A 15,880-nucleotide genomic window follows, 5' to 3' on the forward strand; every position below is an offset into this window, starting at 1 on the left:
ATCATTTTCGTCTTACTTTTATAGTTGTAGCAACAATGAAAAGCTCAGATCCTACTGATTAAAATGAATCCAAATATGACGTAAATCGGACTACGTTTGCCAATAAGCGTATTATTATGCAGGATGAATCACATAACTTACATATCTCAAATAACGTTAAGTTACATGATTTTGAAAACATGGAAACCTATCTATATACAAGAACCTCTGCTCACTTCTGAAACCATGTATTTAAGAATTTTTTTATAATAACCATTTTTTAAAAGTTATTTGAGATGTGAATTACGGGACCCACCCTATAGATTGCTTACTAATATATATATATAAAATAGCCACCCATTGATGCCTCAATAGTAAAGATAAGACAATTACTGGAAATGAAATTTTCTTTATGGTATGTTACATCCTGTAAATTTAATTGTGCATTACTGTAAATCACTTTGATGTCTGAGTACGTAGGAATTTCGGAAGAGACATCGTTTAGTGTAGTTAGTTTCTTTTAAGTAGATGAGTAAAAGACATACGAAGGTCATATCTTCGTGGTCTAAAATGGAACATTATGTTACTTTCGGGAAACGAAGGATTCCTGAGGTCATTTGAAGTAACTTTTCCCTTAGCGCAAATGCAAACCGCAACTTCGTTTACGAGTTATTAACGAAAAACACTGACCAATGAGAAACGAGCTCTGCTGGCGCAAGGTGGCCGAACCAAGGAGCGGAACTGGGCTTCAACCGCTTGTTGGCTCGGTCGTCTTGAGCCACCTGAGCCCGCCGCTTAGTGTTTTTCGTTAATAACTCGCAAAACAAAGCCGCGGATTGAATTTTCGCTAAGAAAAAAGTTATTTCAAATGACCCACATTTCTCGGAAGTAATATAATTTTAGGATACCCTCCAGAAAAATAGATCATTCCAATTAAGAAAACTGAGTTGACCTTCGCATGTCCTCTACGTGTCCATCTACAACAAAGATTGACAACAAAGATTGAACAGGAGACGAAATTTGGACAGTTGACCCAAAAAACATGTCCTCAGCATACACTTACATGATCATCTAATAGAAATGACATAAACTTCTCGTTTCAGGTTGGAATTTTTGCTCCGTTGGACGACAAGTGGATGAGAGAAACAATGTTTAGTCAGACGTACGAGCAGGCTCTGTCAACAATTTCAGAACAGACGAAAACGAGTGGGAGACACGATCAGTTGGTAATCTCCAACGACTTTAGGGAGAGTACTCTGACCGAAGACAACCAATATCTGCCGCCTAATTAAAGATCAATCGGATAATATACCTTCTTTATCTATTTATTATACTATCATCATTAAATGGCAGATCTTTATGTAAAGTGATATTTAACGAAATTATCTGCTATATTGGGCTGTTTGGAAAATTCGCAGCGTTCTAAATTTGTGTTTGTAAAGTTGTGTATCGGAGAAATTTCCTAACCCCTAATCGATCGAAATATCTTATTGTTAAACGAGTTTTCAATACTGGGAAACCATTGGTAAATAGAAGACGATAAAATACATTTTCGACTTTTGATATTATTTTATTATCTTACATGAAAAATACTTTCCAAACCCATAAAACAATTTGTGCTGTTCGTACTGGTAGATCTTCCGTATTTGATGACTTCCAAACGTAGGTAGGTATTTGGTCCACATAAAACCATAAGGAAGATCACAGATTTGCTAAAAATATCGAAAAGTGTAGTTACTGATCGCTTTCACAATATTGCATTGATTGCAATAGATTATTTCTCAAACGACTTGTAACTGGGAAGAAACACTATAGGATTATCATCTATTTGACAGCCCACATGCATATTCCCCATCAACGCTATTTTAAACCAATGTGCCCAGTAGTGTTGATGGGTAGTATACAAAAAGGTGGGGGAGCATTGCGAGTTGGCTTGGGAAGGGGTTTGCTTAGCAACGCAATCAACGGAAGGGGAGATCGACGCGCGCACAACGCTTTGAATTTGTGAAATTTCGCGTCGCTCTCGGCGTCGCGTCGGTCCTATTGGTTGCATTGCTAAGCAATCCCCTTCCCCAGCCAACTTGTAATGCTCCCCAACCATCATTACCACCACCGGTCTCGTGGGTTTTTGTATTTTACGTGTCACTACTGATATTTCTCTACAAATATCTTAAAAATATTTTAAGTTCCAAAGTGAAAATTCCTTATTTTTCGTTTTCGTCAATAAAATTTGTATTACCATCATATCAGTCTTGTTTATTCTAATTAAGATAACACCAAAAACACGATATATCTATAATTACGATTATAATTACTCGTGTAAAACCTTGGAGACAGAAACTTCGAAAATATTAAATAAAAAAAGGTCTATAATACAGGGTGTCTCACCTAACTCGAGCATCTAAAATATCGCTTATGTTTTATGATAACAAAAAGCGTCAGAGGAAAACATTGGTTGGTTCAGAGGGACAAATATTATAGTAGGCAAAAACATTTGTGCAAAGTTGTATCCCTTGAGATTTCAATGTCATAGAAGGTTTTCTAAATGGAATGATATATTTTCATTCTTAAAGAAATTTATAAAATTAGAATGCATTTTTGCCCCATTTACTTGTAATGTGGGAAAAATCAACTAAAAATGCATTCCAATTTTACTTTCTTCAGGTACATTAACAAATTAAGATAACAAATTATATTTACACGTGTCTTACACAGGACTATACATACTATAAACAAATTATAAAATCGTGTAAAGTAGAGATATAAAATGACATCGATCTTGAATAAATAATAATTTAAAAAATGTCAAAATTCTTGAAACATATTGTTAAACAATGGGGGTATAGAATCAGTAATAAAAAATTTGTTAAAATTTATTTGTATATCTTTTGAACCTTATTTTATAAGGCATCCGAATACTTATGTGGCGTGAAAACTCGATGATTTTTTATATTTTTTCAATTATGAGGTGACGTTTCATACTCAATTGAAAATTTGTTGTATTTTAACATTTATATACACTACTAATGTATATTTATTTAAATATATGGTGTACAAATCAAAGTTATACTAATGTCCCAATATATTTGTGATCGACTGTACATGAAAATGTTATGGGGAATGTAACCAATGAGAACTGAGAAGGAGATTACAAGTGTAAATAAAAATAGCATCAGTTCCTCCAATTCATATTGATAATATAGATATTTTTTGCAATAAAATACGATTCGGACATACAATGTTAGATATATCGTGAAGTATTGACATTTGGGTTAGTATTTTTATACGTATGATAATAAATGGGATCGATTGGTTTACCAAAAAAAGATTGGGTTTTGTTAAAGAATAAAGTGCAATTGCAAATTAAAGGTTTGCAAATTGGGTTGTATTAAAGAATAAAATGTAATGAAATGTATCTTCTTCTTCCGGTTTAGAATTTCTTCGGAATCATGGGTATCAGTCACAGTTTATGTTCTTTATTATTAAAACGAGCAGTTAGAGATCTTGCGGAATAGATATTTCCGACTTAAAAATGGATACAGGAAATGATTTAAACAATCCCAATAATACTACTTTTATGCAAAAACTTTTCAACAATTAATTCAATGAAAACAAGTAGAAGAAACAAAGTAAATACAAATCTTTTTCAGTATTACTCTATACAAGATTTGCAATGGACATACAGGATGTACGCCTAACTGAGAGCAGTGAAATATCTCGGAATAGATCGAAGCTACGAAAATAATATTTATACAAAAAGTGTTCAGTATAAAGAGATGTTATAAGTAGCATCAATAACTTTTTTATTGACATAATGGTGAATGATATTTCAAGGTCAAGTTGATTTTTTTTAAATAGGACAATACATTTTTTTAGTCATATTACGATAGCTGGTTTCAATACGAATACAATGTTGTATTATTTCTTTCAGGTAATCATAAATTAGAACTAATTAAATTTGCAATAGCGGATGGCGGACGATATTACAAGTCGCGTCATGTCGGTTGCCCACATCTCGATTGACGTGTTATTCTGATATCATCTCCAGCCAAATCGTTGTTCTCAGGCTTAGTTTCAGTCGCTTTCTTGGTTACCGTAGAAGGGTTCTGGTTTGGTGAAATACATCTACGATTTTACGTATTACTGAAATTGCAGGTTTTAGTTTGTTCGGATGTCGCCTATGAAATTCGTCCCTCACTTGTCGGTATGAATTAAAATCATCACCTCTTAGTCAAACTTACTTCGACTTTTTCCAGTAGAGTAAACATTTTCACACACCCAACACTTTAGAATCTTTTTATTTTCGTCTTGATTTACTAAAGATACTATTTAGGCTGATTATTGGAAATACAAAAGGCATAAGGAAACGCAGAAAAGTTCGTCTTTTGTTTATGCTCATCGTCAGTGTATTATTTGCGCCTTGTTGCATCTGTATTGGGTAACAGCAACAATGTCAATTCATTGCATTGAATTGAAACAGAAATCGAACCTTTGTGTATTTCCTTACACCTTTCATAATACCGTCCGCCATCCGTTGTTGCTAATTTAATTGTTTCTAATTTATGATTATCTGAAAGAAATAATACAACATTGTATTCGTATTGAAACCAGCTATCGTAATATGGTCCTATTTAAAAAATCAACTTGATCTTGAAATATTCACCATTATGTCCATAAAAAAATTATTGATACTACCTAAAACATCTCTTTATACTGAACACTTTTTGTATAAACATTGTTTTCGTAGCTTTGATCTATTTCGAAATATTTCACTGTCCTCAATTAGGCGTAACACCCTATATGTATGTACCTTGTTACGAAACAAAAATTGTGGAGTAGCATTGTAAATTATTCAGTAACGATACGTACGATTTAAAAAATATTTTGACGAAGATGATGAAATGAGCAGCGATGACCATTAAATTTTCTATATGTGTCGATTGGTTTTATTTGGTATAATAGAATAGGTTGGCAGTATGGTGTTAGAGGGGAAAGAAGGTTGGCGATAGTGAGAGACTCTCTCTCTCTCTCTCTCTCTCTCTCTCTCTCTCCCCCCCCCCTCTCTCTCTCTCTCTCTCTCTCTCTCTCTCTCTCTCTCTGTGTGTGTGTGTGTGTGTGTGTGTGTGTGTGTGTGTGTGTGTGTGTGTGTGTGTGTGTGTGTGTGTGAGAGAGAGAGAGAGAGCGGTACTAGAAGACTGAGCTAGCAGGAAAAAGAGTCGTGAGCCAGGTTGAGAGTTAAACCAAAGATTTGTCCTATTTATAATTAAATATATTTACTATTAGTTAAAATAAAAGAGTTAGTTGTTTATCTACTTCACTATATACTTAATATTCTGTACATTATTCATAAATTTGTTAAAAAATATGATTTCTAAAATTATGCAAGAGTAGAACGATGATTATAATATTCCATCATAAGACTCCAAAATTAAATTGGTAATATGTAAATTTAATCTACAGGATGTGTCACGTAGTTTTCACATCTCGAAGTGGTTCAAAACATCGTCATTTATCACATATTTCAAAACAGTAAATTACTAAAGTTTAAAATAGAAAATACAGACTTTTCAGTCTCCGTTCTAAGCAAAACAATTAAAACACGTTACAATTAGTAAACTCTGAGGAAAGAAAGTTTTTGATATATTTTTCTATATAATCTATATTGTTTTTAGTAATTATTGTATAGATTAGTACACACTTCATCGATTTTGGTGATTTTTAAATATCTTATCAGGAGCGTGATTCTAAATAATTGCTTTCTTTATGTAGCTCTAATTTAGACTGTGGCGGCGGGTGCGTCAACATAGGACCATTGTTTATTTACTTCTTCACGTGACGGCCGTGAAGTAAAATTATCATTACCACCATTTGAGTGCGAGGAAAATCTCATAGAGATACAGTCAATTTTCCCCAATTGTCCCTCAGCTTGTAAACAAGAATGGATAACTTGGAAAAAGGGGATACGATTATTCAAGCCTTAAGCCTCGCGCCTTTACCAAACCATCAACATACTTCAGCCAATAGGAAGGCACGAATTCATTAACTTCAAACACTTCATACACGCAAGACCAGAAAAAATACATACATTCGACTTTCAAAGGTCACACACACGCAAACTACTTGTTACGTGCAGAACACATTATCACATTATATTAGAACTATTTTTCACCAAAAGTGTGACAATCATAAATCGTAATTAACCGTAATCTTTTTTTTAGAAGAAGGTTTTAAGAAGAAGAGGTAATAAGTTGCCAATCTAATAGAAATGTAGAAATCTGCTCAGTTAATAATGTTACAAAAACCCGGTAAAGAACACTCGCCTACCACGTACATACCGACCTCTTTAGTTCAATATTTCAATTATGTTAAAAATCTTGCAAAGAATACTATTCAATAGAATGAAATAAATCGTGGGAAAAAATCTTATGCCCGACCATCAATTTGAATTTTGCAACAAACGTGAAATATATAGGCATAAATACATAGAATAATCAATAACATCATCTCATTCAGAAAGCATTTGATACTGACATACAGGTTTACTAGCCCAAATAGCAACCAACTTTTCAACATCGTACTATCATGAATGAATACTAAATGAATCAAATTGCAGGACGAATATTTCAAACATCAATCGCCGCTGATTTTTAAAGATTTATTTACGACTTTCCTTATTTTGAGACTAATTTGTCCGCTCGAGCTGTCATAACTTATAATAATTAACCAATCAGCGGTCTCGATTCTCCGCGGCTTTCATTCCGAACGCTGTTCTTCTTTGCGTTCCAAATTTTTCTGATTCATTAAATAAATAAATTAAATCGAAATTATATCGTGTTTGATCTCATTTTCATTAAAAGGATCTCATAAATACGTTGGTGTATTAATAATAGAGTTTTGTCTTTACATTAGAGTTGCCTCGCCGATATCTTCCTTGGATCGTGTTACATTGTTGCAAAAGCGAATTCAAGACGGAGCTGTGTCAATAACATTCATTCACTTCCGGAGCACATCTTTTGTTCACTCTCGGAAGGAATACTGTATTTTTATGACAGCATCGAATAATAACAGACAAAGTTATGATTAAATATGACATGATTTATTTTTCATGTTATTAACAATTATAGATCTTCACGATTCATAAGTCGAATGAATAGAAGCGCAAACAACATCGCATCATGTTCAAAGATGACCAACTGCTGGCCACACATTAAAAACTTTGGAAACATACCGTTTCCTAAGGTTTTCATGGTAACTGATCACGAATTTAATGTTAGATTAACATTTTAATTAGCCGCTCGTGATGAAATATTGAAATGTTAGTAAAAAAAAAATTATTTGTTAAAAGGTCACTTTAATATGCGATGTTATACAGGGTGTCTCATTTGAATAACGCACTCACTTATCTGCTAAACTATAGTTTATGACCTTGACTGGGAAATGGCTCATGTGCATTGGCCCTAACTTTTATGCTCCGTTCATTGGGTTACAATTTAGGTTTGTCTCTCAGTAGCGCCAGTTTGGCGCAACCGTGTCCACTTTTAGTACTAAAATATTGAATTCCATCCTCTGCTATCAACCGAAACGATATCAGTTCAAAACGTTGCATGCATTTAATGACAAAAATCACGTTCCTGTAGTAAGACGACGTACTCTCGAAGTAATTTTTAAACTTCTAATTCTACATTATATTTCATATTAATCGGAGAATCGTACTTCCATTAAAACATGGATGGAAGAAAAATGTCGTGAGTATTTCATTACCACCATTTGAACAATTTTAATATGCAATTTAGCTGATTTTTTAAAAAAGTGCTCGTTATTTTGCGACGATGATGATCGTATTGAATATACCTGTGTTGCTTGTCAAATATGTTTTGAACGCTAAAATATATTACAAATTTCAACATATGTTAGGTTAAACGTTCATGTTCGTTCATTTTTCATTTATTTTAGTATTTCCATTACGATCCACTGCCCGATGTTGAAAAACGTACAAAATATTAATTTCAACAATTGATAATATACGGTTTAATCTCGGACATTTTTTAAATATTAGGTTAGTTTATTGGTTTTCAAATATCATTCTAACACGATTGCAAATAGTTAAACTTGTGTCATAAATTTAAAAATATAGGTAATATATTTCATTGTTATATTTTCGATTTTTAAAACAATGATCGCGATTTTCGATCTTTTAGAGTGAAACATTCTTTAAACGATTATAAATTTCATTATATGTACAAAAATTTAATTGTAAAGAAACCTCTCAAGTTGAACTTTTAAGGCTTTTCCAAAATTACAGTGTGTTTTCCTTTATCTCATTTTTGTATCGTTTATTATTTTTAAAAGCAATAGAAAGTTATGATACATCTAATGTAACATAAACTGGTGTAGCATATACACGTATCTTATTAAATGTACAATTAATATAAATAAGTAATCTACATTGTGCAAACATATGAATTAGTACTAAGCCTACTATATTTTGTAGGAACAGCACTTTATGACAAATTAATTATTCTAAAATACTCTCCACCCCTGCAAATACATTATTAACTGTTTTTTGTATTGATGAATTAATAATTTAGTTTTCCCTAACATTTATTTAAAAATCCTTGGTGTTTTAATCCTACACACAACTTGAAATGTAAATATTAGGTTATTTATAACACAAAAGAATTAGATTTTTAATCATTTGTAATTTGCACTTTCAAATTATTGATTGACATTTCATATTTGAATGCTCTTTCATATTACCTTAAAATTTATACAATTCACTTTCAATTATTGTTCTTCTAGGTTTTAGGTATTTGTAATTCTTGATGGTTTTGAATATTTACAATGTTATTAGTTTGAAATAATTAGTATAATTAGTTTGAACTCATACAAAAAGATTATTCTTATCTCTTTGGTTGATATCATCACACAACATTTTTGTAATAATTACAGATATCCAATAGCTAAACAATACAATAATGATAATTTTATTATATTATTATATATTATATTAATATGAATTTTAAGTTAATACAAAAAGAGATACAACTCGATCAACCAAAGATTCAACATTATCAATCATGCGAGTAGTGACATTACGAATGATTAAAAATCTCTTATTTCATATTATATGATTTAATAATTGCTACATTGGCGTGAATTATGTGTTTGGTAATTAATTTAGTTGTTTTTCAATTCTTTTAGAACGGCGGGGGATTCCCTGTACCAGATATTAGAGATTTCAAAAACTGCCACACCAGAGGAAGTTAAGAAGGCTTATAAAAAATTAGCATTAAAATATCATCCGGATAAAAATCCGAATAACCCAGAAGCTGCAGACAAGGTAATGGTAATTATGCAAGTGAGGGGGTCTACATCAACGATTTTGAAAACATTTAAATATGTTGCAAAACTTAACATTCTAAACAACCTTTTTCTGTACATGTAACCTAGTTTATTACTCAGACTTAACTTCCAAGACATTTACAAAAAATTACTGCTCCTACTACTAAGCAGAAGCAGCAGCAATTTTTCACGAATATCATGGAAATAAAGCTTGAGTAACGATTAAATATATAGGAAGAAGTTGTTTAAAACGTTGAGTTTTACAACATATTAACCCTTTTAATGCCAGGTCCACCTACACGGTACATGCGAAGACTGCCACGGTCGATTTGATATGTATGCTTCAACTTTTATTAAGAGTCAGCACATGGAAGATGGAAGAGAAAACAACTCATGTACTTCCAGACCAAAGATTAATACGAAACTTGAGATCAGAAATAAGAATTAAATCTAAACGAAAGAGATCTGATGTTTATAGCAGCGGAAATTTGATCTTAGATGCATGGGGCCGATAGATTGACCTGTGGTAGTTCTCGCATAGGTGCCGAGGGCTGATATATCGGCCCGCTGGTAATAAAAGGGTTAAAAAATCATCGAAATCGGTGATGTGAACTCTCGGCTGTATGATAACCAAGGTAAATTATTAAAAGCTGTATTTGATCAGTATTTTATTAAGTATATGCTAAGCTGTAATAATGTATTGGTATAACTAAACTTATTAAGGTTCAGGAGCATTCTTTTTATGGGATCATAAATATAAATGCTTTGAGGCTTGTGGAGCATAACCATCTGAGAGTAGAATTGTCAAAAGTTCCTCTGTAGTCTCGAGTCTCGAGTTGTTCTGGAACCACAGTAGAGTTACTCTCAGAGAGCTACTCTTATAATACGAAACTGGTTCGTATTATGATGCGTTGTCGTCACGTTATATCGTAGCGATTATATTGTAGTTTATTATATAAAGAAATTGTGTGAGAAGGAAGAATGATTCGAAGGTGTTCTTAAATGGATACACCATTTGCGAGTATTCACAAGAGCAACTCGCGCGAGAAACTTTCAGAGGGACACACATATATTCTAAAATACTTTCAATGAAAAGTAATCTGATCTCATATCAACGCTCAATGATCGGGAATTCCGCTTTCTCTGGTCGGACATTAATTGTTCAAGTCTAATATTTTGAGTTTTGAAGACATTTTGAATTTAGACCACTTTTTCAACAATCTTATACTGAAATCATTTGTTCAATGTCTATTGATGTATATTTTCACTAATTGAATTATAGTGTGTAACTATTTCTGGCTTTGAATGCTGTTTTAGAGAATTCTTTATTATTATGCATTATACATAATAATATGTTTCTACATCTTTTTGCTAAGTTTCAACATAAACACAATTTTATGAAAATTATTATATTATGTATTTGTAAATTAAAAAGGAAGAAGGATGTGATAAAAACAGAACAATTTTTAGTCATTTCTGGAGGTATTTTAGTTTTATTATTTTTCAAGATTTCCATGGTTATATATTAACTTTTTTCTATAAGAAATAACATTTTTATTGCCTATATCATTTGCGTATTTTCTTAAATATGTATATAGGGTGTTAAAAAATGGTTCAAGAATCAACCCTTTCTGCTGATAATCGACTTTTAGTATCTAAGAATATTCGATAACGTGAGTGAGTTCCTTTACAATGTGACGCATAGAATGTAAGTAGAGAAATTTCAGGATTATTACGTTAGCAAGAATTAACAAGAATCCTTTCATAAATGCAAATTTAATACAAACTTATTTTGCTGTAGTAAATTTTGTTGTAGGTAGTTGATTGACAAATCGAGAGAAGAAGTCTAGTAGAATGGCTTTCTTGATTTGCTGATATAAATCCATTAGATTTTTTTTTACGAGAACTTTTAAAAACAATGGTCTATTCATCACCCATAATTAATATAGAAGAATTACGAGAAAAATAAGAAAATGTGTGTCAAACAATACAAGATTTGAATGGAATATTTGCAGATGTATATCGATCAATGCTTTGTGGTTGTGAACTTTGCATCGCAACAGAGGAAAGACACATGAAAAATTTACTATGACATAGAAGGTTTGTTTTACATTTATGAAAGAATCCTTGTTGATGCTTGTCTAATAGCATTATCACGTATTGGATGTTCATAGATATTAAAAGTCGATTTTCTGTCAGAAGGATTTACCTTTAAACTCATATTGATTGAATATTTTTTACTCCCCTTGGTGAATATTATAAATCCTCAAAGTCTTAAACCACTTTTTTTAAACACCCTGTATATGTAATGTTTTGTTATCAAATAGTATCTATATTTTTATTCCATATGTAGTAGACTTTGAATTTACCAAGAAGCAAATAATACTTGGTAGGGTCAAATTAACCAGAAGACTGTCAGAGTAACAAAAGTGTATATTTCGTACAAGAGAATACTTATACATACATCTTTCCTTGACTGATATATTCTTCATAAGACACTAACTTTTGTATAAATTGGATATCTTCTTTTGAAAACTCGTTGATTATTAAAAAGGTCAAATGGAGGTCAGGTCAAATGCACACTTCACAAGGTTGTCAAAGTTTGAAAAAATATAGTTTATATTTATAATATATTTCATTAAGTACACAATGTAAGGATTGTAAGATTAAAATATATAAGACTGAGTCATACATGAATGCATTTCAAATTAGGTAAGATTTGCTTAGAGCAGAATTAATTTGTTGTTAATCCAAATAGTTTATTAAGAATAAATTTAAAATTTCAATATTTGTGTTGAGCACTAATTGTTAAAAGAATAGAAAAAAGGTAAAATTAAATTGGTATTTACACTAATTTGAAAAATTGTTTTATATAATCATTACAAGTAAAAATAATAAATACGTGACAAAAATGTAAGTATATGTAATTTCCATGCACACGTTAAAAAAATTAAAGGACTTTTTAACTCTGAATAAATATAATATAACTCGAATATCTTGGAGATAACGTTTCTTTCTTATGAAATTACAAATATTTGATGGTACATCATTGCATAAAACTTAGGAATACAAATTAATTTGTGTTCTTCACAATTAATTAATTTCTTTTCATAAAAATAATTGCAATTTTTGGTTCTTGTTGTGGTATGTATTCATTCATTATTAATTTCGATTTATTCCATTCAAAAATTGGAATAATGAGGATTAATATTAAAATGTAAATATAATTTATATAAAGTAATTAATTTTGTCCACCTTATATTATAATTAATAGTAAAAACAAGTTATAATGAGGTCATAAATTAATTTGTATATCTAATATTATAAATTCGTATGTGTACAATGAACATTACCTGTTTACATGGTAGAGTAACATAAAAAACATCTTATTGAAATAATCTATTCAACAATTGGCCACTCAGCCAAAAAAGATGTATAAATTTTCAATTTAACTTCAATGAACAAAAAATTACAAATTACTTTACTATTTAGTTAATGAACTGTATATTATGTATAATATTACAGCTCTCAAAGTATTTTCGATCCAACACAAAGAATTTACATGAAAGTGTCTAATATGATTTGCATATTGTATGTAATATTTAATGTTTCGCGAAATACAACTTTATATTAATGATAATAATAGACAAAATTATAGGATATTCTGAAAATTATGGAAATAAGCGTATGATATTGAATTTATAGCAAATAGGATTATACAGGGTGTTCAAAAAAGCATTCAATATTTACATGATTTATAGGGCACAACTGTACGGAGTAAAAAAGTCTTAGTAAACATAGGTCAAAAAGTCAACTGTTCTGAGATATAAACATTTCTGTTACTTCAATATATATAAATTGCATTCTGAATGTTCTCATTCAATTGCCAATGATAGATTTCATCGAAAATTAGTTTGAATCGGCGATTGTGGATCTTATTAGTATTACATGGTTACATCAATATTATGCAGTTGTTATAAATCATAATGCTAGCAAACATAAATGTTTATACCTCAGAAACGGTTAATCTTTCGACTTGCGTTTACTAAGGCTTGTTTTCTCAATAGTGTGTTTTACATACCATATAAATATTGAATGCCATTTTTTAATCACTCAGTATATGAAATTAGGATCGTGAGACGTTATTGCTTAAAATAGAGGAAATGTAATTACCCCATCACAAATATTAACTTAAATTGTTTAATAGCATAGCAATTTTATTCGTAGATCAGCATGTTATCTTGTGTAATATTGTTAATGTTACGATCCCGAAATTATTCTGTTTCAGTTTAAAGAAATAAATAGAGCGCATACTATATTAACAGATTTGACAAAACGTAACATATACGACAACTATGGATCTCTTGGATTATATGTTGGTGAACAATTTGGTGAAGACAATGTTAATGCTTACTTTGTTGTTACTTCTGGATGGTGCAAGGTAAGTACGAACTACTAATTTTTATATTTTTGCATAAACTAATGCAGTTGAATCAAACTATTTATTCCAAATAATATACAAAGAAAGTTTAATAATAATCCTAGTTATACAGTTCTCTTTGGAATTATTTACTTTACAAATACTTCTTACACTCACTGTAAGTTAAAGTTTTATCTGTGTTACTTGAGAAGTATAATTTTTAACTGTTTATAGCCTACGTAATAATCAATTTGTCTTGAATACAAAATAATTCAAAGTAATTTTAGCTCTTTCCTTGTGGTCTTTTTTATTGTCAAGGTTCTGCTGTAGACAAATATTATGTTAAATTTTTATGTTTCACTTCCTATAACATTTTTTTTACTTATAAGGAAATGATTAGAAAAAATTAATGGCTTGATACATTGTTGCAGGCACTCGTCGTATTTTGTAGTTTGATAACTGCATGTTTCTGCTGCTGTTGTTGCTGCTGTTGCTGCAACTTTTGCTGCGGCAAATGCAAACCAACACCGCCAGAGTGCAGTGGAGCATACCACAATCTTCCGGTAAACTTTATATCTTATTATTTAGTTGTAAGGTAAACAACTGTACTTAAATCCACTAAAGGTATGAAAGTACACATATTTTATGCATACTTAAAAAGTGTACAATCTTTATCCTCTGAGTTTGATGTACCATTAAACTAAAAAATTTGTAAAAAAGCTAGACATTAGAGAAACAATTTATTTTATCAATGGAGATCTCAATTTAATGGATAAAGTTACTCTCTGAAAATTGAAAGCTATTTTAAAAACCGTTAAAGATAAAGATATAGGGTGAATGACAAACTTTGGAAAATAAAATAGAATCCTCATTTTAATTTTTATAGTTCTGATAATAATAACTAAAACCAATATGTATTCCGAATTTAAGTGTATTGAAATACATAATTATTGAATTTAGAATTGATTACATATCGTTTTTAGTTATCATCAGATGGGTAAAATTTAAAATAGGTTAAGTTAGATTAGATTTTATTTATTGCTTGTTGTTTGCATAGTGTTCTACTGATTCCTTGATTTATTCTCCCATGTAGAAGGACTCAATTTTAGGCTAGACTTTAGAAAGTTTGCTAGTTCTTAGTGTAGAATTTAAAATAGAAGACATCAGTCCACGTTTCTGTACAATTTCTTAACTTTTTAGGGAAATTTATCTGTAATAATTTATGGGATAGTTTCAATGATACTAATTTTCAGTGAGCAGTTTCGTTAATTATTTTATTTTCATTGACAAAATAAATCTCCCTTGTTGTTAGTTTCTTTACAAGCATACAGGAGGTGCATTCAAGCGAAGAGAGATAATCGTGTTACATATCTTCTTACAAGAGAAAATTCTCCAGTAAAAATTAAAAAAATTATAAAAATAATGTGGGATATATGTACAGTAAATACTCCCTAATTCACGCTCAGATTGTGCCCAAAAATGGACAATTTGGGAAGAAGAGATAAAATTATTCGAGTCTTGCGGCTCGTTTTAATAGTTATCGATTGTCAATAACTATAAAAACGAAACGCAAGGCTCGAATAATTGCAAATCCTCTTCCCAAATTGTCCATTTTTGTGCGCAATCTGAGCACGAATTAGCGAGAGATTAATGTATATGTAGATCATATGATAGGGTTAGGTCAGGGTCTTACAAAAATTGTAAGAATTTTATATTATCTATGTATTATATGCACATTTTGAAAGTGTCCAGAAGGTACTATTTTGGCAACCTGTATTACAAATTGTACTAATTTGAATCTAGAATCGTAATTCATTAATATTTGAAATGGTAAAATTTTGTTTTTGAGGTAATAAAGCATTAAGAACAATGTACAGTGTGCCCAAAAGTTCCGAGGCGGTCCAATATTTTGAAAACGGGACATTTGAGAGAAAAATGTTTCATAGTTTTAGGGTTTCGAATGTTCCATTAACTGCATATATTCAGCTGACCCTGATTGGTAGGGTTAGTTACATAAAAGTGAAATTAATTTTTTAAAAATAGAACACGCAGTTTCTGGTCATGCAGTATTAAAACTGATTTCAAGATGTTTCAAAAACATTGCAATGTGGCCTACTTCTTTTGAGGATTAGCTGAATT

The 15,880-nt window shown here is 30.8% G+C and overlaps 2 protein-coding genes and 2 long non-coding RNA genes across 7 annotated transcripts in view; 2 read left to right on the plus strand and 2 right to left on the minus strand.

Moving 5' to 3' along the window:
- scaf (inactive serine protease scarface) overlaps positions 1 to 1,528 on the plus strand; it is a 56,625-nt gene extending 55,097 nt beyond the window's left edge. Inside the window, exon 10 of the mRNA XM_033475220.2 lies at positions 1,083 to 1,528. Coding sequence (XP_033331111.2) covers positions 1,083 to 1,271 — 189 coding nt within the window. The 3' untranslated portion in view covers positions 1,272 to 1,528. The remainder of the gene's footprint in view (positions 1 to 1,082) is intronic.
- On the minus strand, positions 1,525 to 4,908 carry LOC117223089 (uncharacterized). Its single transcript, XR_004490836.2, has 2 exons — positions 4,849 to 4,908; positions 1,525 to 1,691 (listed from the first exon to the last, which is right to left on the minus strand). It is a non-coding gene; the product is annotated as an uncharacterized LOC117223089 (long non-coding RNA).
- On the minus strand, positions 3,766 to 4,839 carry LOC143259413 (uncharacterized). Its single transcript, XR_013033259.1, has 2 exons — positions 4,643 to 4,839; positions 3,766 to 4,549 (listed from the first exon to the last, which is right to left on the minus strand). It is a non-coding gene; the product is annotated as an uncharacterized LOC143259413 (long non-coding RNA).
- A 2,611-nt stretch (positions 4,909 to 7,519) lies between the features above and the next one.
- Positions 7,520 to 15,880, plus strand: part of LOC117223086 (Cysteine string protein) — a 186,234-nt gene continuing 177,873 nt past the window's right edge. For all 4 annotated transcript variants that reach the window (XM_076522188.1, XM_076522190.1, XM_076522191.1 and 1 more), the window contains exons 1-4: positions 7,520 to 7,724; positions 9,181 to 9,319; positions 13,610 to 13,762; positions 14,173 to 14,304. In XM_076522188.1, coding sequence (XP_076378303.1) covers positions 7,705 to 7,724; positions 9,181 to 9,319; positions 13,610 to 13,762; positions 14,173 to 14,304 — 444 coding nt within the window. In that variant the 5' untranslated portion in view covers positions 7,520 to 7,704. The remainder of the gene's footprint in view (positions 7,725 to 9,180; positions 9,320 to 13,609; positions 13,763 to 14,172; positions 14,305 to 15,880) is intronic.

This window comes from Megalopta genalis, chromosome 5, assembly GCF_051020955.1.
Source record: "Megalopta genalis isolate 19385.01 chromosome 5, iyMegGena1_principal, whole genome shotgun sequence".
Taxonomy (NCBI): domain Eukaryota; kingdom Metazoa; phylum Arthropoda; class Insecta; order Hymenoptera; family Halictidae; genus Megalopta; species Megalopta genalis.